This window comes from Ooceraea biroi, chromosome 3 (genome assembly GCF_003672135.1).
Source record: "Ooceraea biroi isolate clonal line C1 chromosome 3, Obir_v5.4, whole genome shotgun sequence".
NCBI lineage: Eukaryota > Metazoa > Arthropoda > Insecta > Hymenoptera > Formicidae > Ooceraea > Ooceraea biroi.
The window spans coordinates 3,559,032-3,586,369 of NC_039508.1; the positions used below are offsets into that span (position 1 = coordinate 3,559,032).

The 27,338-nt window shown below is 39.4% G+C and overlaps 1 protein-coding gene across 1 annotated transcript; it reads left to right on the plus strand.

Annotated features, from left to right (window-relative positions):
* Window positions 1-7,461: 7,461 nt before the first annotated feature.
* LOC105281387 (ATP-binding cassette sub-family G member 4) lies at window positions 7,462-25,536 on the plus strand. Its single transcript, XM_011342596.3, has 12 exons — window positions 7,462-7,967; window positions 14,188-14,357; window positions 18,926-19,158; window positions 20,002-20,119; window positions 20,263-20,452; window positions 20,587-20,794; window positions 20,886-21,062; window positions 21,293-21,657; window positions 21,913-22,081; window positions 22,171-22,271; window positions 22,349-22,504; window positions 22,632-25,536. The coding sequence occupies exons 2-12, from the start codon at window positions 14,197-14,199 to the stop codon at window positions 22,974-22,976; spliced, it is 2,223 nt and encodes a 740-aa protein (XP_011340898.1). The 5' UTR covers window positions 7,462-7,967; window positions 14,188-14,196; the 3' UTR covers window positions 22,977-25,536.
* Window positions 25,537-27,338: the final 1,802 nt, after the last annotated feature.

Here is a 27,338-nt window from a genome sequence, read left to right on the forward strand (position 1 = left end):
AGTAAAAACAGCTGTCTACTTCCTATAAACACTTCGATAAATCACACACAAGTTTTTGACTTAACGTAATTTTAATAATGTACGGCAAACTGTCTCTAAAAAGCGCATTAACGAGTTTTTGTTCAATACTATAAAGTCCGACCGCATATACATATATGAAGCACACGGCATGTAATATCGAGGGATAGATAACAGATGTGTTATAATGATATTCTCAATGGGATTTTTTTCCATGAAAAAGTTGCCGCAATTAAAAACGAGTTTCTTTGTCGAGGCTGCACTAATGCATGTACATTTTCTCTTTACGACTCGGATACGACTTCGCCGAGTACACGTGCACCGAGCGACGCAGTTGCTGACCTACTGTATAGTATGGGTAAGTATAATTGCCCATCACGTCGCTCGCTTGTAAACTCTCAGCTGATAGCATTCAAAATGTACCGATAACAAAATATGTGCACAATAGTTGACGAATAGTCATATCTATATTCGAAAACATATCCTTTCCGCGCACGAGCAACGTATATCATAGCGTGCCGAATTAATATAAATAATATTCTGCGTAGAATTGTAAAACTTCGCATCTTTACATTACGATGATTCTCGCACATCGTGAACGAAATCAGATGATCTATCATTGTACATAATTTATATGTAATTAAAACGAAATTATTATTATTATTATTATTACTACGTTATACAGGCTAACGCTGTAGAAAAGAATTCGCCAACGCTACGTGATAAAATTCTTTTGTTTTTCTAGCCAAGAGAAAGACATTTTTCGTTTGCATAACTGACGACGCCGTGACCAAGTATATAACGTGAATCGACATAGCGATGAGCTGGATCGCGCGAGGAAGGCATGCCACGTCGAGGCCGTCCCTGCCCTTTGTGTATCTACTGGAAGCGGAATAGAGAGAGTGCGTATACACTCTCCTTTCACGGTCCAAGTGTTACGACGAGTGCAGTTGCACCGAGCGCGTACAACGCACCGCGCAGCTGACTCACGGCCTTGCCGGAGCACACGAGAGATTAGTCAGCGACGATCAGGGACCCAGGTATCCGGGATGACTGTAAGTTTCGAACAGGACGATGATCTTTGGACCCTTCTTTTCAAGGGAATCTTTTCAACGGAATTCGTGTCGTTTTACCAGGAATAAATTCACGGTCGAGAATAACGTACTCGACGAAAACACGCAATAAATCCAATAATAATTTGTGAGGTTCAAGATTTTTGCAGGTATAGGTTTGTTATGATACACATTTGCATAGAAAGCGATGAAAATTTAATCAGTCAGTGTAACTCCCCGCGATGCCGATCAAAAGTTTATTACGTCATAATCTTGGAGAATATCGATATTAATTCTCACGGATACGATTAATAATACATAATGAATGGCAAATGTCTCGAAAGCGCTTATTTGCTTCAGCCTTCGTGAGGTAATTAATAGTCGTGTGTACCGCAACAACGTCTTGAGAGCGCTGCTTCGACTTAGATCCCTTGTTGTTGCAAATCGCGCGAATCGGCTGGCTAGACAATCGATTTGCGATTTGCATGATCGAAGTGAGTGGAGGAGTGAAAAAGCCAAGAAAGATCGCGTATATGCAAGGCCGCGCGATAGAACGACTATATGCGATGCGGCGAGAGAAAATCGCGGCGGTTTCTGGCTCGGGCTCCTGAGTTTATGAGAAATAAACCTCATGTTGTCAAGAAATTAAGAGAGAACGGGTTACAAACGCGCGGCGCAGCCGCTCGTAATTCGAAGTCGAAGGCAGAAGTACGGGAGGAGGTATTTAAATAGCAGCGGCGAGGAAGGATCAAGAAAAGTGGTTCCGACTGCTGTGTTTTGCGGTACGAAAGGCGTTGCTACTTCGGCGCCATAAATTGAAACGTTCGCTCTCGCACCGCGCGAGTGCTCGATTAGGAAGTAATTATGGGGGAATATCGCGTTCCCGAGGGAGCGCGTAATTTTCTCGCCCGATTACAGCGAGCGGAAGCAACTCCGCAGGAATCTGCATTCGGAGTGCGCGTGCACGCGGCTGGGCTTTGCGCTGCGCTCTTCCAGCACTGAGAAAAAATTCGAGCTATTATTCGAATCAAATCATTTATCCAACTCCAATTGAAATAAATTTATTACATATGTGCAGTACTGTTATTGTTATCTTTGTCACTGTTTCAGTGATATCTTGCGCGTTTTAAAATAGAATCGGCAAAATAAAATGTTAGTAATTCCTGTCTATACTTGTAGTAATTCTTCTCTTTTGTTTAATTAAGATCGCTGTTGAGAATTCTCAACAATCGCGTATAATTAGCTGTTCTGAGAAATGTAAACAAGTACCGAGCACAGGGCAGGATTTAACGAATGAGAGAAAGATTACTGCGTTTCTTCTCATTTCGGTGCATTTGACACATTACGGTCTCATAATTTTCTCCTCTTAAAATAATTCCGCCGCTATACTAAACATGAAAGTTTACGGTGTGTGGCGATCTTGTGGCGTCGTGCGAATCAATCTCGTTAAACATTTACATCGCTCACGGCACTTTATGCACCGGAACAAGAATTTTCCAAAACTGTGCCACATCCTCGACATTAAGAACATTATTTTTCCAGCAGAGGATGCAAGAAAGATAAAACAAAAATAGTTAAACGTTAATTTCCAATGTAATAATTCTTAATAATGAATATTAATAATTCCATTATAAGAATGTCACAAAATAATTCAATATTAATAAATCTTAAGAAATATTAATAAGTATTAATAAATATTAGAAGACACGCCATATTCATAGATTATTTCGTACTTAGACTGCGATCCAGGTGACGTTTCAAATATTTCAGGAATATGTTTTTATCCTGTTTTTCTTCTTTCAATAAAATAAAGGAAAGAAAATATTGAAGCATTCGTCGGAGCATCAGGATCGCAGTTTTAGAAAGTATCATTCGCGAATTTGTGTCGACGGTGTCTCTCTAGAAGATAGCTCATCTCATCTCATAGATTGGTACGTCGCACGTGCGACGCGTTCATGCATTTTCGCGTTACATGAGTCGCATGCTGTTCGTAGGTTTGACATTTAGATGACAATTTTTGTGCGTGACTTCCAATAATAAAAGGCCACAGGAGCAGACGATGCAATTACGCAAAGCTTGGCGTGAGGACGCATCTGTAATTACACGACAGCGTCTCCATTCCGCGGCGCCCACGCAAACGTGTTGCTCGTCTCGTGCGAGCAAAATCGATCGATCGCTCTCGCAAGTCCGCTGCAATCCTGAAAAATCTGTATCACTGCCGATATACGTATAATGAACGATCTGTGATTTATTCCGCGAACAAAGATGAGATCGCCGTGATGTCGTGATGAACACGACGAATCGAGGCCATTAGTCATAAAATCCATGTTCCAGCGTAGGAGCTATCGCCGTCCAGTGCACGTGCACCGAGAAGCACTGACAATGTTTCCGGAGAGGAACAGTGGGAAGAGTATGCCAGATAATGAGAGAGAAAAGATGAACTTTGATCTCTCATCTATGATCATACGGAACTTCCTAACTTGATTCTAGAGAAACGAGGCATTAATTACATATCCAGCAATCCGTGAGTCATTACATGATGAAGACTCGCGAATGCTCGCCGTTTCAGCATTATACTTTCTACGATTCGGTGTTTGAAGTACGAATCTTTTTTCGAACGTTAACACGAAGAATACAGATCCGTGCATAGCAGCTGGAAATAATTCTAGCAACGTGAACATTCCGAAGGAATGCGCTAATTGTTATAATCATGATCGACACGAAAGAAAATAATTGTAGCGAAAATCAATACTACGATTATCTGTGCAAGTTAAAGAAAGTAAGAATTGTCTCCTTTCAAATTAATTCTTAATAATGCAACTCGATCTCCAGACCCTCGACAAAGTTTTTTATTAATATTTAACAGTGCGGGATTATTTATTGCAATCATCGTAATAAAAAATTACCATCAAGATGTCACCAGTGAGTTGTTTCACATTTGATATGCACGAAGATTACAATTATCAAAATATAGATTAGCTTAAGTATTGTCATATCTATATTGGCAATACTCGATATGTGTATCTATCATTATTATCAAGAAACCATTGTGCCTTAGACCATCAAGTTGGGCGGATGTGTAACAATGAGAATTTTATACGATCGTTTATCTGCAATGATTTTAATGTTAAATACGTGATTATCGTGGAGAGTTTTTCCGACAGTATATGCGATATATGTCATCGTTAATAATGTCCGAGCTGATGTAATGTTATTATTTTTCACTTGAGAAGGACCCAAACCAAGGGTCGAAACGTTGTGAAATTTGAAGAGAAAAATATATGTGCCAGATAAAGGTCGAAAAATAAGTTTTTCCAGCTGTCTTTCATTATATTATCAAGAAACACTTGAAACTGTTAAAGCGCGTCTACGCGTTCCATATATGCGTCATACGCTTATAGACGTATGTGTAAAATGGCTTTATTGATTCGAGAAATCCTTGAGTTAACACTTTTTTATGAATAAAACAAATTGTCAGAGACTATTTGCTAAAATCCTCTTTAGAAGCGATTTAGGAAGTTTATTTAAAAACCGCGAAGCTATTTTTACAATTATTCAACTTATGGGCGTTTGATTTCCTTCAATATTATTTCCAATTAAATTTTTTCCAATTAAAAGATAATTGATGCAAATATTTGATACAGATGGTAGTGTAAAAAAGGAAAGAGTTGTGATTTACGGATGAGCAGCGCTCGTCTCGCGCGAGTATCGAAATCGTTCCAGTCTCAAGCTGGAATATTTGAAACGAAGAACAAAATTCAAACGTTATAAATTGTTTTCTGCAGCTTTCGCGTCGCCTTTATTGTCAACTCGTTAACGCGGATGTTGATTCACGTGAGACTGCAACTGTGCTTCTCCAGCAGAAAAAGTCATTAGCGAGGATTCGTTATCCATCTCGTGAAGCGCCAATTTGGAAAGTGCGTTTCATTGTCTTCTACAATATTATACCCGACGCATCAGCTTGTATCGACGTGAACTGAAGGTTACGCGATGTGGAAGTAAGAGAGTACGTTATTCTTAACCAAGCAGGTGTAAAGTTCGCTGGGAAACGAACCTAAAATAGTAAAGCTCTACATAGCGAAGAACGACGTTGCAAATCTCAAATCTATAGTGTTCAAGGAGGCCCAGATAATATTAACCAATAATAATGATCCTATCGAGATAACATGAACTGGCCGCGCAATTTCTCTCGCCAGCGTAATTCACTTCTTCGTTCCTGGAAATACCATCAGCAGCTCTCTTCGAACCGAACATCCAACTTAGCTCCTAACTATTATTTTTGATATTTTTCACTGCACCGGAGCTGAAGAAACCATCGTAAAAAGCCTTCCTTTCATCTGTCGAATCCTTTCGAGAGGCGGAATAAGTTTACCCATAACAAAATTCTTTTTCAACATTTCTTCTTTTATAATCGAAGCTGTGATTTTTGAACTACAAAAGAGAACGCGCCCTGAATCCGGGAATCCATATGACAAAAGAGGGCACGGGAAAAACTTCATTTCTCTCATTAGGATCATTATCCAGCGACCATCGCCAACTATGCCCAACTCTGATACTTATCAGATTGGCATACAACAAAGGAATTTTAATTAATTAATTAATGTTATATTACGTATTTTAATACAAATGTGTGACAAACAGCACAATGGACCACGACCTACGCGGCAGGGCAACACGTCAGTTGAACCCAAACTTCGATCCTCATTCATGAGTGCAAGTGTCCGTCGAATGGATGCCTACTCGTTCTCGTTCTCTCTTCCTTTCCCGTATCTCCGTCTTTTCCTCTCTTCATGCTGAACTTCCTCGTCGCTCGTGATGCCGGGCGAACAGCCTTTACCTCCATCCTCGGTGCGAGTGCACCCGCGCCGGTACAAGTGCACCCACCGGGTACCACCAGCGAGTTCAGTGCTAGAGTATCGACCCGCGGCATGTGGTGGCTCAGTCTCCTTTCTCCTTCGTTCGTTCCTTTCCTTCTCGCTCGTGCGAGGGTGACTATACTTCTCTCTCCTATTTCCTATCACCGTTCCGCTCGGTTCGCCTGCGCTCTTCGTCACGCTCTCCTAGAGTACTCGCGGTCTTTCGTAAGGTCGATATTCGCGCGAACGTGTACGGGAATTCCGTCCGTACGGCGCGGCCGAGCTTTGTTGTACATGCGCGAAAATCAGTGATGTACAGTGAGAGGAATACACCCGGTGCAACACCTTCGAAGAGCCGCGAGAAGCGAGTTCTTCACGACGCGTTCTATCATCGAACGATCAATCCATATTCTTACTTCTCTTTCATCCTTTTTATTTTTTTATCAACGCCTTGAATTGGAAAACTTTTAAAAAATCGCAGGTTGTTCTTCCATCATATTTGAATCTGAATGACATTCTGAGTGCGTATAATGAATTTCTTAGTTATGTAATTTATTTACGTTTTAAATAATAAGCCGATGATACGAGAATCACTTGGTCTCTTACATGCAAGCGGCAATTACGTGAACAAGCAACAGAAAATGATAACTCGCGCGTATATGTAAGTCCGTCTGTGTCATTATCCTGAATCATTGCGGCTACCAGGAAGTGCGCTACAGGGATTTTTCAGTCACGTTTTTCTTTCTTGGTAACGGAATTTCGTAGAAACAAAAAAGCCATGACGTGTACACAGTTGTATCGCGATTAATGTGTCGAAACTAGTGTTCGATATACGTTAAACTTGTATCGAGTCCGTGAATATTCGCGCAACAAAGAGTAATTCCTGAATTGCTGCAAATAACTCTTTTAAAACTTTTATAACGTTTCTAAAACATATAGAAGTCAATTAATGGATACATATTTGACGTCATACATAACTAAATTGATGCACTTCTACCGTTTAAAATCCAATATTTACCTGGAATGTGTTAACAGCAACTAGGACAAGGACTAGCCTTGACTTTAACACGTGGTAGCGATGGGCAAGACGCAATTGCCGAGGACGAGATAACTTATAATTGCAAAATCAGAGAAACAGAAACAACAAGCATAAAGAAGAAACAGAAATCTGCTTTTCGATAACACATAACTAAAATACATATAATGATCAATGATCATACATAACAGTTAATAATATATGATCGATATTACATTGAGAGATAAAAATCGATTCGCATAATCGATACATTCCATATCTTCCATATGTCTTTGTCTAGGAAATAAACACACCTTGTTTTACAAACGTGCCGAATCAATTTTTTGATAAAAATAATATAACACAATACTCATATTGTGGGAACGAATAAATCTTTTTGTTGGGCACGTATCCGACGCGATGGCGCGTAAAAATAAAGAATACAATAAAGAACAAGTGACCAAGCAGGGTACTAATCGCGGTTACGTGGCCGCTCCTGGAGCCCGCTACTCTCGAGCTCGGCTCATTTCGTCGTCGGTGGGACCGAGTGGAGGTGCATAGCTCGACAGCTGATCGCGGTCGTCGGTGGTGCGAGATCGGCGCTCTCTCCCTCGCCACTCGCAGTATACGCCGTGGTCCCGTTCGGTGCGTCTGGTCTGATCGCTCGGTCCAGGGTTCACCTAGTGCGTGCACGCGTCTCCACTGATCGATCGCCCCGACGGACGGAGCATTAAATGACTCTAGGACGAATGCAGTGTTACGCGGTGGTGCGTCAGTAACCAGGCGAAGGAAGAAGTCGATACGGGGGGTGGAATCGCGACACTGTGGCGTGTCCCTGGTTCAGTGATAGAGGACTAGTGCGGCCTCGCGATCGCATCGTTGGCGAGACCTGGGACCTACATTCCGCAGCGGCCGCGGGTGACGGCGCGCGGTGACGTCGAGAAGACCCGGAGAAGATGCGAAGGGTCACCGCCGTGGTATGAATTCGGACGTCGCGACGGTAGCTGAGCCCACTTTTGTCCGAGGGTGAGTTTCTACCAGTGTCGGGGTGCGTAATGCGGGGGGGATGGATGTAACGACGTTGACATTGTTGGACCGCCCTCGCGGTCGTGCCCTATGGGCGTTACAGGCCTTACGAACGCATCACCCCTCGTTATTCGATAATTAATTATGGGAGAGATAAGCGAGACGACTTGTTCGCGAATGCAGGAGGTATTGATAGACTTGGGTCTATCGATAATTAAATCTACGCGATACAAGATTATGGCTTTATCGTGAACATCGAGATTAAGCCTCACGTGTATACGTAATGATGCAAATGCAAATCACATGAAGAAATGCAGATCACATTGCAGTGCGTACTTCACGCGGTCATCGACATATCGCACCCCCAAGTCCGTAGATGTCATCCCCCGTTCCGAAACATTCGACAGTACCGTGATTGGTTTTTCAATCTCGCGTTGTATAGATTATTCATTGACAATTTGGTGAATGAAGGAAGATGTATCATAACTGCAACTTGTGTGAGTTATTGTCAGGACAGCCGACACGGTGACTGGTCGCGAGCTATCGTTCTTTTTTACAATTCGATAACGCAATTACCTCGCCAATTCGGCTGGATGTTTTTTATTACACGGTCGTTATTTTGCGACGAAAGAAACTTTGACAGAGACACGTTATGGTACGTTATTTCGGTGTAATCGCTCCGTTATATTTTATTCAATAGCGTTTCATAATGCGGCTTCAGAGAGCGTTTATGCGGTGATTTGTTAAAATGAAGCGGATATTGCGGTATGTGGATGAAAAGAGATCCTTTCCCCCCATTTGATTATCTTGTCACACAATCGCACCTTCAAACATCTCTGAAAATAAAATCGAGATCGTTGCTTATTAGGCGTCCCAGCAACGATCAGACGCGCAAATCATATAATAAAAGCGTCACATTGAGCACGTGTCGCATGTATACGCGACATTATACTCAACGAGGGGGATTTGCGTATATCAATAGAATGATGGCTATTTTTACTCGGAAGATGATCGTTCATCAAGTGATGCTCGACGACGTTCTATTTTCTAACAACGTGTATTTTCGGCTATTAATAATAAAATTTCATTCAATTAAGTATTGTATTTCGTAGCACGAAGTTGACGACCACGCACGGATTTAAAAATTCCTCAAGTTATATTACGAATTTCAGTTAATTAAGGCCAAACCTCTTCGCGCATGTATGCAATATATATGTCGTCAATTATCGTTTAATTAACACAAACGATATTACATGGATGAAAAATCATGAGTTGATACGAGCTCATCGTTGTCTTATGTAGGAAGTTGATAATTATATTTTTTATCATCAGTCTGAATTAAAATTTTGTCGATTGTAATGTCGATTTTTTATCATCATGTCCGAATTGAAATTTTATCGATTAGCATGTTTTATCGATTGGAATGCCAATTCGCCGCATTTATCACAGCCATTGATAAGCGGAGTTATATAGGATTATATGAGTCCGATGCGGGTGAGCGCTCATTAGGACTCCATCTGTTCTCTATCTCAGCTGCACCTAGAGCCAAGGATTCCTTCGTCATGTGCGAATACTTCGGCGTCGTTCGTACCCTTATCGGACCCGTCAATTGATTCCGCTGAGGACCATTTAATTAACAAGAGCTCGAAACGCGATCAAACATCTATCGCCTCCGGGGTTGAGAATCGGGACGTTTAATTCAAACAAGGAAGATTCGGCCGACCAATCGAGGTCCTAAGGACGTCCGCGTTTCGAATGAACTGAAACCATCCTCGTTTCCGTCGTGGCGCCTAGTCAAAGGTTGCTGGCGCAGCGATTACGACAGTGGTAGTGACGACAGTGGTGTCAGCATGAGCAAATATGCCCGTTGCATCGTATGCAATGTGCAATTGCATGCGCCATTTATCATAAACACGCGACCCGGCATAACTCGCGGCACGTGCACCCCTACAAGAGCAGGATGCGCGTCGTGGGTGGTTCTTGGATGACGAACGGCTGCGAAATTGATCCCTTCGATTTCGACGCGATTCCGCCGCGTTTCCCCCGGCGGAAACCAACCCCTTCGGCACGATCCCGTGTACACAAGAGATACGTGCCCCGAATTGTGGCATATCACGCTGTTGAATTAACCCGTTTCAGGATCCTCGATACTCTCGAATCGAAAACCGTCCGTCTTTCCTTCTGCCTCTTGTTCTGTCTTCGAACTTTGTAGATAAAACGATCGTTTTATCATTATATCTTTCATACTTTCTTCTTTTTCGGATTTTTTTGAATGCTCGTTTCCGTTTTGCGGTCTTCTCTTGCATCTTTCTCTATTCTCCTTTCTATTTTATCTTTTTTTTTGCTTCTTAATGGATGAGTGTTGACTCACCAATCTGCATACGATGATAACTAATCCATTCTTGTCAAGAGGAACAAGATTGTTTGCTATTGCAAGTTATCTTCGAAGGAACAAGAACGTTACGAGCAACATATGTGAAACAATAATGTGAAAAATTATAAACATTGTGGGTTTTTCAGTTTTCTTAAAAGAAAAAGAAAGAACAAATCACATACCGAGATATCGCACGTTTGCAAAATAAATTGTAATGACGCAAGTGATAATTGCGTTTTTCCGTGCGTCAGTTTTTCATTCCGCGGATTTGTATTGCGTGTTATGATCGTTTTCACTTTCCAATTGGGGCGAGCGCGTCGATTGCATTAATGCTGATGTCCACTGTGACATACATGGTATTTATGAACGTTACTGGTTCGAGGAATCGGCATTTTTTTCCATTGAGCGCTATTCTTTTCAACTGCGAAAAAAAACAATAATTATAAAACGCTCGCGATTTATGCCCGTTCGGTGCATCTGCACCGGATAAGCTCGTTCGATTACATATTACTGCATAAATTTGCGTATCAAACTTACTGAACGAGTCACCGGCATTTCCGTTGAAAAGCAGTTGCAAATAGAAATGCGAGTCGCGCGACAATATGATAAGTTATTTTATCTGTTTACTACTAATTCTGCAGTGACAATGAATATTAAGTATTATTTTGATGTCGTATGTGTGCTTTATTACCGTTTGTATGCGGTATGCGTGGGAACATTAAACGTGTATATTATTTTAACGGAATCAAACGCGCGTGTGTTTGTATAGAGTAATTAACAACAATTAATGCGTCGCATATAGTATCTCGTCCCGACTAATTATACGGAACGACATGCATCTAAAACTCGATATAATTATTTAGACATCTGTTGACATTCTAAAAAATATGTCGAAATATAAAAATTGAGAAAGACATCATATCTTGCAGATATCAACGCATTCAATATTCAATATTCGCGAACTCCAGGAAAAATTTTTTTCGCAATACATATAAAAAAAACTGTTCGTCTAATTACATACGTACTTATAGATAGTATCTAATAGCGTTCAATCGATGAATGCAAGCTTCCTGGAGGTTATTTTTATGCTATCAAATCTTGAATTATTGATATCTTCCATTTTTGTTCACTTGAAGAACTTTTCAATGCATACACATACTGAGATCGCGTAGATACACTCAAAGAAAAATATATTTTACATGTTTAATGTAGATGGCATAACATAATTGCTACTCAACTTAATAGCAAGGACCGCAATTATTTTTGCACCAACATAAAAATACATTCTAAATTTCAATCGTACGCTCGCGCGAGTATGTATATGTGTGTATGGCGTAGTGTATGGTTTTCATTACATAATAATAAAAGAAATAGACGGGGCGGGAAATATCGCTCCTGATGGTGGTATGGCAGGATCCTTAAACCGCAAAACGCCCCAACAGTTCAGAACCATTACTTTAAGTGCACAGGATGTCTTAATGGAATTCCAAGTATTGTACATTGCAGGGAAGGTAAGGAGGTTCAATGTAGCTTAAATTTGCATAGAGATGCTGCTTGATAATATATGTCTTCTGATATTGGATAGAATCTGAAAGTGCACAGCCTCTTCCTTTAAGACACGTGTTAATAATTTATCAACATAATTATTTCAATAATAACTTTCGGCTTTCGATCTACTTCTGTTTTACGTATACATATCGTTGTCAATTTGGTGGTGTACTGAAGGGAGTTTAAAATAGATCAAAACTCCAGCGTGCGGGTTTACTACCTTGATACAATTACCACGATGTTCTGCGCAGTAGCATTCGTCCAGGCTTCAACCAACCCTGCCTATGTGTGTGTGTGTGTGTATCTCTTGAAATAAAACCTAAACGCAAAAACGAGTTTTAGAAGATTCATATTATGCTTGCAAATATGTATGCGAAAAGTGATAGCACCAAATGATGTTGTATTCTCTCCAACCGGAATCGCATCGTAAATATCCATTACGACATTAGGTATTATTAGTAGATATTAATATTGATACTTACTAGCCACATACGTTAAGCAGCACAACGCCCGACGCTGTCAAAATATTGATAATCGTTTTTGAATAACATTTTAAATTATTGTTTTGAGTTTTTACGGCAGCGGTAGGCAATCGAACCTCTGTGAAGTTGGCCCCCCTTCTTCAAAATTTGAAAAAAATAAGCACAGTTCTGATTGCCCCCCGAAGAGTTCTCTAGAGTTCTCAGTCCTTTTTAGAAAGAGTTCTGCCATTTAAAGTAACGAAAACACCATTTGAAACACCGGGGGGGCTAACTTCACGAAACTGAAAATTCAAACGGCTATAACTTTTTTGTTTTTAATTTTAGCGCTTTGAACCTTAAGAATAATTTGTAGAACTCTTTGGGGGGCCATCAGAACTCTCAATAGAACTCCGGATTTCCCAAAAAAATTTCGGACCCAGAACTTTCAAAGTGCCAGAACTTTTTTGTTTTCGATTTCAGAGCATTGGTTCTTAGGGATAATCGGTAGGACTCTTTGGGGGGCCATCAGGACTCTCAATAGAACTCCGGATTTCCCAAAAAAATTTCGGACCCAGAACTTTCAAAGTGCCAGAACTTTTTTGTTTTCGATTTCAGAGCATTGGTTCTTAGGGATAATCGGTAGAACTCTTTGGGGGGCCATCCGAACTCTCAACAGAACTCCGGATTTCCAAAACAAAACTTTCGGACCCAGAAAAAATTCAAAGTGCTAGAACTTTTTTGTTTTCGACTTGAGCGCATCGAGTATTAAGAATAATCGTTAGAACTCTTCGGGGGGCCACAAGAACTGGCAAGTCCTTCTTTCTAAGTCCCGCAGGTCGAAAAGTTTTTAAATAATTCCGCAGTTCTGTTGAGAATTCTGGTAGTCCTCCGAAGAGTTCTACCGATTATCCTTAAGAACCAATGCTCTGAAATCGAAAACAAAAAAGTTCTGGCACTGAAAATTCTGGGTCCGAAATTTTTTGGAAATCCGGAGGTCTGTTGAGAGTCCTGATGGCCCCCCAAAGAGTTCTACCGATTATCCCTAAGAACCAATGCTCTGAAATCGAAAACAAAAAAGTTCTGGGTCCGAAATTTTTTTGGGAAATCCGGAGTTCTATTGAGAGTTCTGATGGCCCCCCAAAGAGTTCTACAAATTATTCTTAAGGTTCAAAGCGCTAAAATTAAAAACAAAAAAGTTATAGCCGTTTGAATTTTCAGTTTCGTGAAGTTAGCCCCCCCGGTGTTTCAAATGGTGTTTTCGTTACTTTAAATGGCAGAACTCTTTCTAAAAAGGACTGAGAACTCTAGAACTCTTCGGGGGGCAATCAGAACTGTGCTTATTTTTTTCAAATTTTGAAGAAGGGGGCCAACTTCACAGAGGTGGCAATCGAAGGAAACAGATTGTTTCGTTGGAACAGTTCGCATCCGGTTTTCTTCACCTTAGTATGCATCATTCGCGAGACAAAATCATCGCAATTCGAACAATCGGATGATTCTAATTGCAGTCTCAAATTTGTTTCAATTTGCATTACAATAAATTCTTTTATTTAAGGCAGCAGAATTTTATTGAGTTGTCACGTGGATTTACACGTGGTGCAGTTCAGTTGTTGCATTTGTGACATGAGAACGGGCGATCCGCGATCGATACGAGCTCATTCGATTAGCCAAGTTCTAGGCTTTACCTTGCGCACACAACGTCACATATTTACCATCCACTTAAATAGTTATATAACAAGACTTTGTTTTCCTAAAACAACCTTCTGCTCGCTTAAATTTAATAAGAATTTATTCTCCATTTTAAAGGAATATTATTTTGATGTGTCATTGTGCATTTCAGCACTATTGGATGATGGCTGATCTGAAGACTCTCACCCTGAGCGGTGGCGGAGCACCCAGGTACAGCGGCGATGAACAGGTGCAGTTTATTCCGAGTGGGAGTCATCAAGTGACGATCCGATCACCCCCTCCTTCTTTACATTTGGAAAATCTCAACAATGCGGTCCATGGGTAAGAATAATTTTACGATTTCCTGTTCTTTACGCGATTTGAGATTTGCGTTTCGCCACACTCGTGCGCGTGGAAGACCCACTACTTATAACGAATTAAAAAAGAAATTTGCGTTTTTATTGTGAATAATAGGTGTGAGTAATAGTTACCGTAGCAACTAAGCAATGCATATGAAATACAGTAAACAAGAAAAGTGAAGTATGAGTAGCCAACCTGAACATTCTTTCGGTAAAGAAGATTAAATTAAAGCCAGGCAATCTTATCTTGATGCATTACTTATACTATCTGAATTATGAATCGATGAGTTATGGAGAAAAGGCAAATTTAAGGCAAATGTAAAAAAAAATACAATGCAAATCGCACAAATCTTTAAAATAAATAAAAAATTGTCTATAGCATCACTAATTAATAACCACGAGTCATCCTTTAATACAGTAAATGAAAAGAAAACCGATACGTTCTCCGGTCTCCTCTTTATTCTGCCGCCAGGTAACCTTGATCGATTCAGATCTTAAGAGAAAATTTATTCTCTCTTCCTTTATTCTTCAATCTTCATTCTTGGTTCTCTGGTTACAAATCACCAGAATCTGTTGCAATCTGCTAATTAGCATTCTACGACACGCGCTTATGACATCGATTTGCATTACGGTATTACTTCATAATCCCGTAGCGAAATGCAATTTGCTAATAATATATAAATTCATATTGACTCAGCTACCTACGATCTGTAGTATTAATTTGGACATGTATGTAAATAATTCTACAATTTATTAATATTAGCCGACAAGTAATCCAAGTAATTGTAATGCAACATTTAATTTAATGGTCACAAATATTGATCAACGATATTAAACTTGTCACAGGTTTGATAAATGTTTAAAAAAAATGGGTTTATTATCGAATATTTAGATTTGAATACACACAAAATATTTGTTATAGACGAGCGCTTAAGTCTTACGTTACTTAATTGTTTTATGATCAAATAAATACTATATCTGTAACAACTTTGATGATGTGATTCTATCAGTTTAAGCTTCAGTTTAATTTGCCGTCTTAAACTGACGTCCGCATTCTAATCTTGAGATCTAGCTACCGTAGATTCATTCAGACGTAAGCCAAAACTTGGTCGTGCGTCATGAAAATTGTGAATGAGGGGATTCTCGAACCACTCTTGAACACGCGAACCTTTCCTTTAAATACTAGAGTCTAAAAGGGCTTTCAAGGTTGTACAAAAGCTTCGATCATTGCGGAATCCTTTTCAAGTTCTTAAAATTTTTATCCTTAACATTTTCAGATAACTCAATCTAAAGGCAGCATTCGATTTACGCATTAAAGCATAAAGCTTTGTTACAGAACATCGTAACGTCATACAATACCAATAAATAATATTTTCTTAAATTGTATGTTATGCAAGAAAATTTGTTATTCCTAGCATAAACGTATTTCATCTTCGTATATGACGCATCTTCGCAAAAAATAATTTAGAACTCGACGAAATAATTATTATCTAATTTTATTATCGTCTGGAGAATAAACGAAAGAAATAATTATCATTAATAACGAACACACGATTCTTTATCTAGACTTATTGGATTGACTTTAAATGAATCGAAAATCCATAGACGGTATTCAATATTGAAAGACAATATTGCTTTGAATGACAATCGATACTAATTGTCTCAGGATCCATATATTATAGAACCATCAGGGTCAAGGTTTTTGACTCCCTTCGATTATGTTTCCCTTCGATTATGGTGAACTTGGAAATATCGGGAGTACGCGCGGATTCATACAGGCAAATATGCAATTTAAGTTTTATCATAATTTTAATTGAAATCTAAAGAGAAGCATCGAGACGTGGCCGTTTCAACTTCCGCCGTGACTCCCCGTGATTCATCGCCAAGTGCAGCTAAGGATGTGTCCATAACTAACAAAGACGCGTCTCCTTTGTGATTGTACCTAATTCTTTCGAATCTGTCGGATGAAAGGAAATGAATAAAAGAATCAGATATTCATTGCGTACAATACTTTAATATTGCTCAGAATAATATTGCAGAAATCTCGGAGTAATATCTCAAAAGTCAAAAGTAATATAAATGTGCAGAGAAAAAATTTCTTCATAATTATTTTTACGTTATTATTATTTTATAAATGTAATCTACATATCGAATATAGTATATGATAAAATATTCTCACCTAAATAGCCGAATGCGATAGTATTTCAGCACATTAGGTAATTTATCCGCTCGTGCTCGGCAAAAGAAAGTAATTGGTACTCAACTGAGTATTTTAAATTTTTATTAGTACTGATTATACCTTGATGTCATATATGAAAAAGTCGATAGCGAAGAAGACTTATGGGGACAAAGTTTCTGCAGAAGGCAAGAAGTTATAAGATTACATACTAAGACGAATACAGAGAAGCGTATAGAATCGATTTAAAGTCTGCACGCAATATTTCTATTATCCGATATTATCGTGCACGAAAATACCAAAGATTAGCATTAGCATTTTCATCACATTATCTATCCAGCTGAATTATTCATTGCTTGATTAGACAGAAAAAGTTGATTACGATGATTTTTAATGCATTGATGATCCCGTGCAAAAATTTCCAGAATATATTATATCACCGAGATAGCAACACCTTAATAAAAATTTCTACAGATTTTGTTTGATCATCAGATTCTTACGAAAAATTATGTTTCGGATTATCCAATCAGCGAACAAGTGGGTCACTTACTTTCATCGTCGAGCGCAACTCGTTCAATGATTTTTGCGATCACTTTATTAACGTTCTTGCTACAGTTTTCTCGAAATTTGCTTACCACTAATTCGAACTGCACTCATCTCTTTTATTGCTCTCTTTTAAAGATTTTCGAATGAGCGCGGTGGCTTACAGTAATAGGCGGCTGCATAATAAAAGTGATCACGGGTCTGACGGTAATAAGAATCCGGAGAAATTACTCCGACGAGCGCGCGATATGTAGTTCTTACAAAAAGTCAAATTACGATCGTGAAATCACGTAGAAGCGTATAATCCTACCGAGATAGCAACGAGCTCCATTCGACCACGAGCGTCATTGCGCAAAGCGCAGTGGAAACGACTTAACTCCACTGCACGCATTTTTGTGGGCGTTTTGTTTTATTATTAGAAAATAATAAGTTTGCGCAGCTGTGTATAACCGTAGTCCAGAGGAATTGCAGAAAGTCTATCTTTACGACGGAAAACGGTGTACACGCAAAATCGCGATCAGCTACGTGATATAACGACTATGAGGGTACATGATGCGAGAGATGTGACAAAAGAAATATTTCAATGTGCTGTACTAACATTAATTCCTTATCTGAGCACGCATCATACGCGTATCATATTCTTCTGATTATATTAATTTGATGTCTTTTTCTTATAAAATTCCAACTTTATTTATACAAGGAATAATACACTTAATTTTTAAGATAATCTCTATTTATTTTCTATGACTTTGTGTCACTGTTTGATCACAACTTCCTGACTTCAACAAATATTTTAATCTAAAATAGCTATTAGAGATGGATAAAATTAAAAATTTCGAATTAATTAATCTACATCCCATCAAGATTTTATACGTGTTGGACATATTTCACAGATATGTGTACATAAATTACTTTGTTGAAGAAAAAGATAGCAATGCACTCATTCACGTAATACCATTTCCTCGAATCTGGAAGTAATCATGATCTACATATTCATCATTCCATGCAATTTTGCATCTAGATCTGATATCTAAATGTCCGCGAGACACCAATGTCGTTACTCAATGCCGTGAACTAATTAATAGGATCGGTATCGCAAAATAAATGCAAATTGCATCGAAGGGAATGGAAGTTTAATATGCAATCGTTACTTCTTCTGGCATTGCGTATGTTGCACCCATTTTATTGGATTAATTACGATTCTGCGGGATACAAAATCGCCCAAAACCTCATTAATTTTGAATAGGCCGATATGTATTCGCAACCTTGCCGCTTACGCACACGCCGCACGTAGTACGTACGTCCGTATTCAGAACGCGACAAGGGTCGTATGTAATTATTTAACGTTAACATGGACAAGTTGCTCTTTCCAAACACGGTCAACTAAGCAATGCAAATTGTCCCATTTCAAAATGTCACACTATGCGGAAATATATTGCATAATAATTCAACGGATTCTTATGTCAAGGTTACTTTAGTGATTTTTACGGATTTATCGTTCTTTATTTACTTAACATAAAGAACGATTCGATTGTCACGTTTCCGAAGTCTTTTGATGTCAACACTTTGAAACCACAAAAGGATGGAAACATATTTCAAATTTAGTAATTCAATATTTAATGTTATTTACTTCATAAATATTATTTACTTTAATAAAGAACAATTCAGTCATTAAATTGAATCATCAGAAGCAATTATCAGAAAAATACTGAGCACAGACACACAGCTATATATAATTCGTAAAGTCTATCTTATCAAGTAAGCGCAGATGTTCATTTATCGAAACTGGATTAATAATGAAGTTAATGGACGAAACGTTCTGCTGTTTCTAGTGGTTCGCAGAACAACCTCCACTGCAGTTGCAACGGAACTACATCGAACGGTGCCGCAGCTGCGGTGTGCACTGGCAGTGTTCTGGCCAGAAAAGTGCCGAACCATAGTGGCGCTAGTCCTGGTCAGGGCAATAAAAGGCCGGTAGTGTCGCTGACACATCTCCCGAAGAGACCGCCGGTCGACGTGGAGTTCAAGAACCTGGCCTACAGCGTGTCCGAAGGCAGGAAAAGAGGTGAGTTTTCCAGAGAAAAACAGGTAATTGCACTTATTCAATTTCGAGAGAAATTCCTGTAACTTGCGCGATTTGCGCATTCTTCGTTATTCACCGGAGCAAAAGAAGAAGCATGAGATTTAACGGTTTCATCATGCTTTTCGATTTTAAAGAATTCTCGTATCGCGTTTTGCTACTTTTGTCTCGGATCTTGTTGGGGCAATCATGGGGTTTCCCTGGGGAAAAACGCATAATTCAAGAGCTCGGAAGTAGCAGATCAAAGTCAAATCATAAGCGAGGTACTATCCGGCGAGCTTTTCGTCTATCAACGTATGTGAACGACCTGACCGAAAAAATCGATAGAAACGCACGAACAGGTTTCCTTGTTCGGCGCAGATGCATCGTCCGCCGGTACAACTGCACTCGCAATAAAGAGGTCAGCCAGGAAATTTTATCCATATGAGGGATGCGCAATTCGAATAAATCTTTACGTGGTAGTTTGGTGGATGTCACATTTTGGCAAGATCATAGTGAGAATTCTGGCGATTATCTGTGCCAGAATTATAACATTTGTTTCTATTATAAACTATTTTCGTCCATTTCCATGTTCAGATATACGTAGATATACAGATATACGTAATATTGATTTTACAATCTGATAACATATTTATATATATGATGTAGTGATTCTATTTAAAACGTTGTAATATCTCTAAATTATAATAATTTTAAATCGAAATTTTTAAATATTGCGAATTTTCGCGACAACTGCAAACCGCATAAAATCTACGGATAAAATCTTATTGTTAGATTATGGAAAAAACATATTTTTAATTTGCTTTGTTGTTTTTCTATTTATTATAGGGTACAAAACTATTCTAAAATGCGTAAACGGGAAATTCAGATGTGGAGAGTTAACGGCCATTATGGGGCCGTCTGGTGCAGGAAAAAGCACGCTCATGAACGTTCTAGCGGGATACAAGTAAGTAAAATAATTTTGAGAGAGAATTAGCATTAACGATACGTTACGACTAATCGATGAAACTGGATACGATCCAAATCTCACCCTTGCAAGTTCATATTGAAGGTTTTGGCAAGGATTTTAATCGCCTTCGATATCTTTAGGACGTCCCACTTGAGCGGTTCGGTGCTGATAAACGGAAAAGACAGGAATCTCCGAAGATTTCGGAAGATGTCTTGCTACATTATGCAGGACGACCGACTTTTACCGCATTTAACCGTCTACGAGGCGATGACTGTCTCAGCAAATTTGAAATTAGGGAAGGACATCAGCGCAAGCGCCAAAAAAGTCGTGGTATGATAAGCTTCTTTTATATAAAAGTATTCCTCCTTTTCTCGTGTTGCTATGTACCAACAATTCGGTATATACAATATATCAGCAAAATAGTCTGAGTTGCTGTGAAAATTTACCGTAACGATATAATGCAGATCGAGGAGATTATCGAAACGCTTGGTCTACGCGAAGCCAGCAACACGCAAACCCATAGTCTCAGCGGAGGCCAAAGGAAGAGGCTGTCGATAGCGCTGGAGCTTGTCAATAATCCTCCGGTCATGTTCTTCGACGAGCCTACTTCTGGCTTGGACAGCTCTTCCTGTTTTCAATGTCTCAGTTTGCTCAAATCTCTGAGTAGAGGAGGTAATGTTTATCGCAAGATCAGATTTTCTACGGTTCTTCCGTTGTTTCGTGACGAGAAAAATATCAGGATACATCTTGGGATCTCTTACAGGAAGGACGATCATATGTACGATCCATCAACCAAGCGCGCGACTGTTTGAGATGTTTGATCATCTGTACCTGCTTGCCGAGGGCCAATGTATATATCAGGGCAACGTTGGCGGTCTAGTGCCCTTCCTGTCGTCAATGGGTCTCGAATGTCCGAGTTACCATAACCCAGCGGATTATGGCAAGTACTTGATTGAGTTTTAATAATCCAAATTTCGATTATTCCTTTCATACATAAAATTTTAAGCAAAAGTGTTCTTTACTCGGTGAATTATGATAAAATAAACATGATCCATCCTCAAAACGAGAATATTTCATAAAATATTCATCAAAATTATCCCATATGAAGCGTGAAATGTAAAAAGATTTATTACGGGGATTAAATACGCTAACAAAGTCTTATCGTTTCAGTAATGGAGGTCGCTTGCGGGGAACACGGCGAGTGTGTTCACAAACTCGTGATGGCGGTAAACAATGGTAAATGCAACAATTATCAACACCATCAGGCGGCCATCGCCGCGGCGCAGACGGTTTCGAACGACATCGCCAAGGAGTCGCCGCAGGAGCAGACAAAACCGGAGGGTGCGACTCTGATACCGAACGGCGTGGCGAAGCCACCACCTGGTGCGACGATGATCAATATGCCGGTCTCCTGCACAACGTCATTATTGGATAGCGCAGAAAGTATAGAGCAGAAAGTCGGTTTCCCGAGAAGCGGTTGGATGCAGTTTTGGATTCTCCTCAAAAGGACCTTCTTGTCGCAGATGCGAGACATGGTAAGCGAGACATGGAAGTATAAATTCTTTTTCTTCTTTCATCTAAAACAAACTCAACTTAAAATTTATTAGCATAAAATAATGAATATTACATTTAATCAAATATTGAAAATTTCAAAAATAATTACGTAATATTAAATGACGCAACTTTTAGAAAAGAATAGCACATCCTTTTATTAAGATCTGCTATCGCTGCATGTGCCTCAACTCTGAGATATTTGATATTTATCTTGTCATTTTCACTCTTTTAACCAGACGTTAACCAGGGTAAGATTGATTTCACACATCATCGTCGGCTTTTTAATCGGCGCGATCTATTACGACATCGGCAACGAGGCCTCAGAGGTCATGAGTAACGCCGGATGCGTCTTCTTTACGGTGATGTTTCTCATGTTCACCGCTATGATGCCTACCATATTAACATGTAAGGGTTTTGCAATCGATTTACCACTATGATATCATAATGCATTGAAATCATATTGTTCTTCCATTCTTGCCATCTTTGTTCTGCAGTTCCGGTAGAAATGTCTGTATTCGTGAGGGAGCACTTAAATTACTGGTACTCGGTGAAAGCTTTTTACTTCGCGAAAACATTGGCGGACCTGCCGTTCCAAGTGAGTAACAATTCACAGCTCCCGCATTTATCCCAATTAACGCCAATCGCGACTCACGCGATATTGAAATGTTGCAGATAGTGTACTCCATAGCCTACGTAATGATCGTATACTTCATTACGTCGCAACCACTGGAAACCGAGCGTTTTCTCATGTACTTAAACATATGCATCCTGACATCGTTGGTCGCACAATCAATCGGTCTGCTGATAGGTGCAGCGATGAGCGTGGAGGTAAAGTCTATCATTGAAACGCGCGTGTCGCTGAACAAAAAGAATTTCATTCGAGCGAGAAAAAATCACGATCAAGCTCCTACTTTCTCCTCATTTTCGCCTCTAATTGGAATATTCTCGCTTGCAGAGCGGGGTTTTCATCGGGCCCGTGATGTCGGTGCCGATAGTCCTGTTCTCCGGCTTCTTCATCAACTTCAACGCCATTCCAAAATACCTCAAGTTCCTCTCGTACGTGAGTTACGTGAGGTACAGCTTCGAGGGTGCCATGATCACCGTGTACGGCTACAATCGGGCGAAGCTCAAATGTTCCCGGGATTACTGCCACTTCAGGAGTCCGACGAAGTTCCTCGAACAGATGTCCATGCAGAATGCGGTCTACTGGATGGACGTCGTCGCTCTACTCGGTTTCCTGCTCGTTCTCAGAGTGGTCGTTTACTTCGTGCTGCGACTGAAGCTACGATCCCTTCGTTAAATTCTCCGATAGTCCAGGACTGACAATAATCGATCACATGTCATGACGCCACGACCGCCAGGTTGAATCGAGACCGTAATCTGAACGTAATCGATCACGTTCTCATCAGTGACGAAGACCAAAAGAAGAAACGCGAAGAACAGCTCATTCACGAGCTCATTCACAAGAATAATACTGTCGAATTGGTAACACCGGTAGCGAATATTGCATCGTAACCGCCGAAGAAAACGTATCGGATGAGGAACATGAGGGAACATTGTAAATCGTTTAATCGTGCAAACTTTGATACGCGTCATTTTAGGTCATTAGGTCATTGCAACTTTATTTTATTATCCGCCTTTAATGAAGTAGAATATTTTTTATTAAATCCATTAACTTATAGAGTGTTAACGCTTCGAAGGGTGCTTAATTATTTTTAATAATAGTGGTTATGGCTTACAGCACCAAACCGAATGATCTCTGCCATTGGCAAAGGGGTGACAGTTTATCGTACTTTGTTAGTTCGAGTAAGAAGTAGCTGTCGAGAGTTGCCCAACACTCGAAGGAATCTGATTAAAAGGCGAATCGTAATCCTAGGTCGCCTTTAATAGAACGTTTAACTAACTAACGCAGGCAGAGTTAGGCTTATCTTCGAACTCGCGTATCAGTGACACAATAGACCGGACATGACATGGCGACATTGGTTGTTCGGCTATTAAATTGAAACTACGCGAACGCGTTTATAGCCAATTACTACGAACTCGCCAGGAGCCTTAGGCCCGTTCAAGACTCGTGTCCCTCCAACGAGCGCGTTTGAAGATGCAAGCGCGACGAAATAGAAATTTCTATAGGTAGGACAAAGTAGGACACACGGATCATTAAAAAACCTCAAGTCTTTTATCTTCATCGTATATATACATAAAGCTCGTCACATATTTTGATCGCAACATTGGATATCTCGAAGGTAATGAATCGCGTATGTTATAATAGTCATGATAAGGTTCTTGCACGGGCGAACAGAAGCAATTTTCGCAAAAATCTCGAAAGTACGCTTGTCCGCCGCGACTAGCGTTTGCATAATGATAAAACGGTAGAGAGCGCGTATCCAATTCACGTCTTACATAATCATATTAACAGATTTTTCTTCATATCGTAAAGTTTCATCAACGATTTACCTAATAGCTATGGTAATTGTAAGGGGAAAGCCGGAAAGGAGAAGAGGGGACAAGAGAAGTTTATTGTAAAAAGCTCACACTTGACCAATCACTAGCTGCCTGAGCGTTGCTTCTAAGTGCGAGTGCTAAACATTGTTACACTTATTATATATATATATATAATGACTATCTAAACGATGGGAAAGATGATTGTATAGCTGTATAAAACGAAAGGATAGATAGCGCGCGTCTGTTATACGATCATGAATACGTGTATAACTGGTATCAATTTTTTACAATAATGTGATTCCTTTCCGCGGCCTATATGTGCAACCCTGCGGATTCATTTTCTCCAACAAGGGACGAAAAGGCAGCGGTTCAAGATGTTACCGTGGATTTCCATTTGTTTTATATACAACCAAGACTCGCTACAAATACCGCCAATGTCGATTGGTGCGATCATAATCAACGAACAAGTAAAAGTCTACAAGGAGCGGCAATTCATACATTGCACGTAGTTGTTCCCGTCAAATACAAAGCGCGTAATGTTTTACTTTTGAAAGATTACAGAATTATGGGGGATTGGTCGTATTCTTTCTGTGCGCCATACGAGCATAAGTGATAGGTGTAAATAATAATGCATGTATTTCAGTTTCTTAACAATGAGAAAATAAGCGATAATGGAATGACAAGGCAATAGAGTCTATCGCAAAAATTATAATTTACACATCACAATTATTCCACTCACGTTAATCGTTCGTGATATTTTCTATTATTGTGTGTTCGCGTTGATAATAGATATATTTTTTCAATTAGCGATTTTACTATTCGTATAAGTGATGGGAAACAGTATTTGTACCATGGTATTATTTTTACGTTAGCTGCACTTTACTTATTTACTTTATTTTATTTTTTACAAATTATTATACGTGATTTGTATAGGTATCATGGTAACAATCTTAACATTAGTTTTATATAGAATAAGTTAGATTAAATTAAATATTTTTAATAGAACATTGATATATTAAGTTTTTATTGCAACATGATATACCTACACGATATACTATCGTTAAATTAATAATGCAACAATGTGTTTTACATGTGGATTATGTTAAAGCGGATAACAAGCAATTTCTTGTAAAAAATTGCTTGTTATTCTAATTGTCATATCCAATCCACGGTTTCTATTTTTATCTATTTTTTTCTATTCCGTTTGATCCAAAGATCATTAAAAGGGAAAAGATAAAAAGAGGAGAGAGAAGTCACTATACATTTAAACACATTCTGTAGATTTTTATAAATATAGTTATTTGTAAAATACATTTTTGTAGGACTGAAATGCAGGATCGAGTATCCTTTTTCGCTAAGGAACTTGTGCGCATGCTTTTCACGTCATATGAATCTAATATTGGAGGGAAGAAGGCATAGACTGAAAGAAGAGAAAGATATATATATATATATATATATGTATGTATCTTTGAAAGAGTGGACAAAAAATACTTTTTTCTATTTTTAGAGTTACATATCTCTTATAGTTACTCATTGTTTGTGCTTGTACTTATTACTCGTCTAAACAATGATATAATCATCACGCTCAGAGAGGAGAAGACCGCGAAAATAGCGCTCCAAATTATTATTTTGGAGCATTATACGTTTATGCGTTCTTTCACAACTTGTTGTGTCACTAAATTTAATTTTTACTTGCTGTAACAAATCTTTCAATTCGTTATCAACAGCATAATTGTGAATGAAATTGTTACATTATTGTATTGGAACGTATTTGGCCAATCAAGAGAAGGAAACAGATACGATATTCGGAAAAATTCTTATAAACGAAAATTATATCCGGATGTGGAGGTACATACCTATAAACGTACGACACCCCAGTAATAGTTTTATATGCGCGTGATGCATTGTTACCATACGATTGTTAACGCATTCGAATCTCGGTACGTCGTTCCCAAAATTTATCCCGACGAAAAGCCGCGCGGTACCTTCACCCAGCAATAATACACTACTTGTAAATTTTATTCTCGAACGCATTCATCGGCCGAGAATAAAACACGATTTGCCGACTTATTTTTCCGATACAATTACCGGCTAATCTCGATTGTGCGCCAATTTCGCTTGTTAAACTTCAGGTACGCGCAACGCTGTACAAGTCGCAACTTGAGGAACGAGTACCGGAGCAATCATCGCATCGATTAATCGATCGCATCGCGAATACGTGTGCACTGTGTTCAAGACTCAAGATCTCGCGAGTTAAGCGCACGATTTTTTCATTCCAACGAGTGACGACCTCGCTCGGAAAAATACGAGGACACGCAGTACATGGGCGCGTGTATGGTGCGTGTTATGTGTGCGCGTAGAAGAATCCATTCATAACTCGCTTTTAGAATTAAATACCGATATCTACACATACACACGCGTACACCACACGTGTTGTCTACAACGTGTAACGTCAGACCACACATACATATATCAGATACCGCAATCTTTTTTCAAGTACTGTAAAAAATATTTTATATGACAGGAAGGAGAGAGTATCGTGTGTGTGAGACTGAGCGCGCGAGTGTACGAGTCAGTCGCGAGATAAAACCTTTGCTCTCGAGATTAAGGTCCCGTTCCACAAAATCGAACCGAGCTTAACTGAACGACCGTTACATTTAACGCCACGGTTAAACTTGTATTGCGGTCCACATTAACTGTGTTTTCAACTGTTTACCCAGTAAGCAAAATGTGTGCAATCTGCCAGCAGATTGACAACAGATTACTGCAGAAGTTGATAGCAAATTGGCATCCGTTATGTCCGCATTAGGACAGTGATCTGCCAGCAGAGCCTGCTAACAGACTCTGACAGCAGATTGACGGCAGAAACCGAGCAGGATCTGTTAACATTTGACGGCAGATTGACAGCAGAAACCGAACAGAATCTACAGCTTTTGGCCATTCATATTTACGATATATTAAAGCATGTGTTTACTTTTAACACACTATAAATTGGCATTTTATATTACCATGTGTTAAAAGAACGCATTTGTTTGTTTGTTAAATTAAAGTACATTTGGCTTGATGTGTCTTTCTGACAGTTCGTTGCATAATCTCTCTCTTATTGTTAATTTATTCTAATCTGAAGTCCGAATTTTGCTTTCGTACTTCAGATTGCTTGTGGCGTGCGTGATCTACATGGACGTTGTCTATGGGAGCCTCTGTGCCGCAAGTGCAAAAT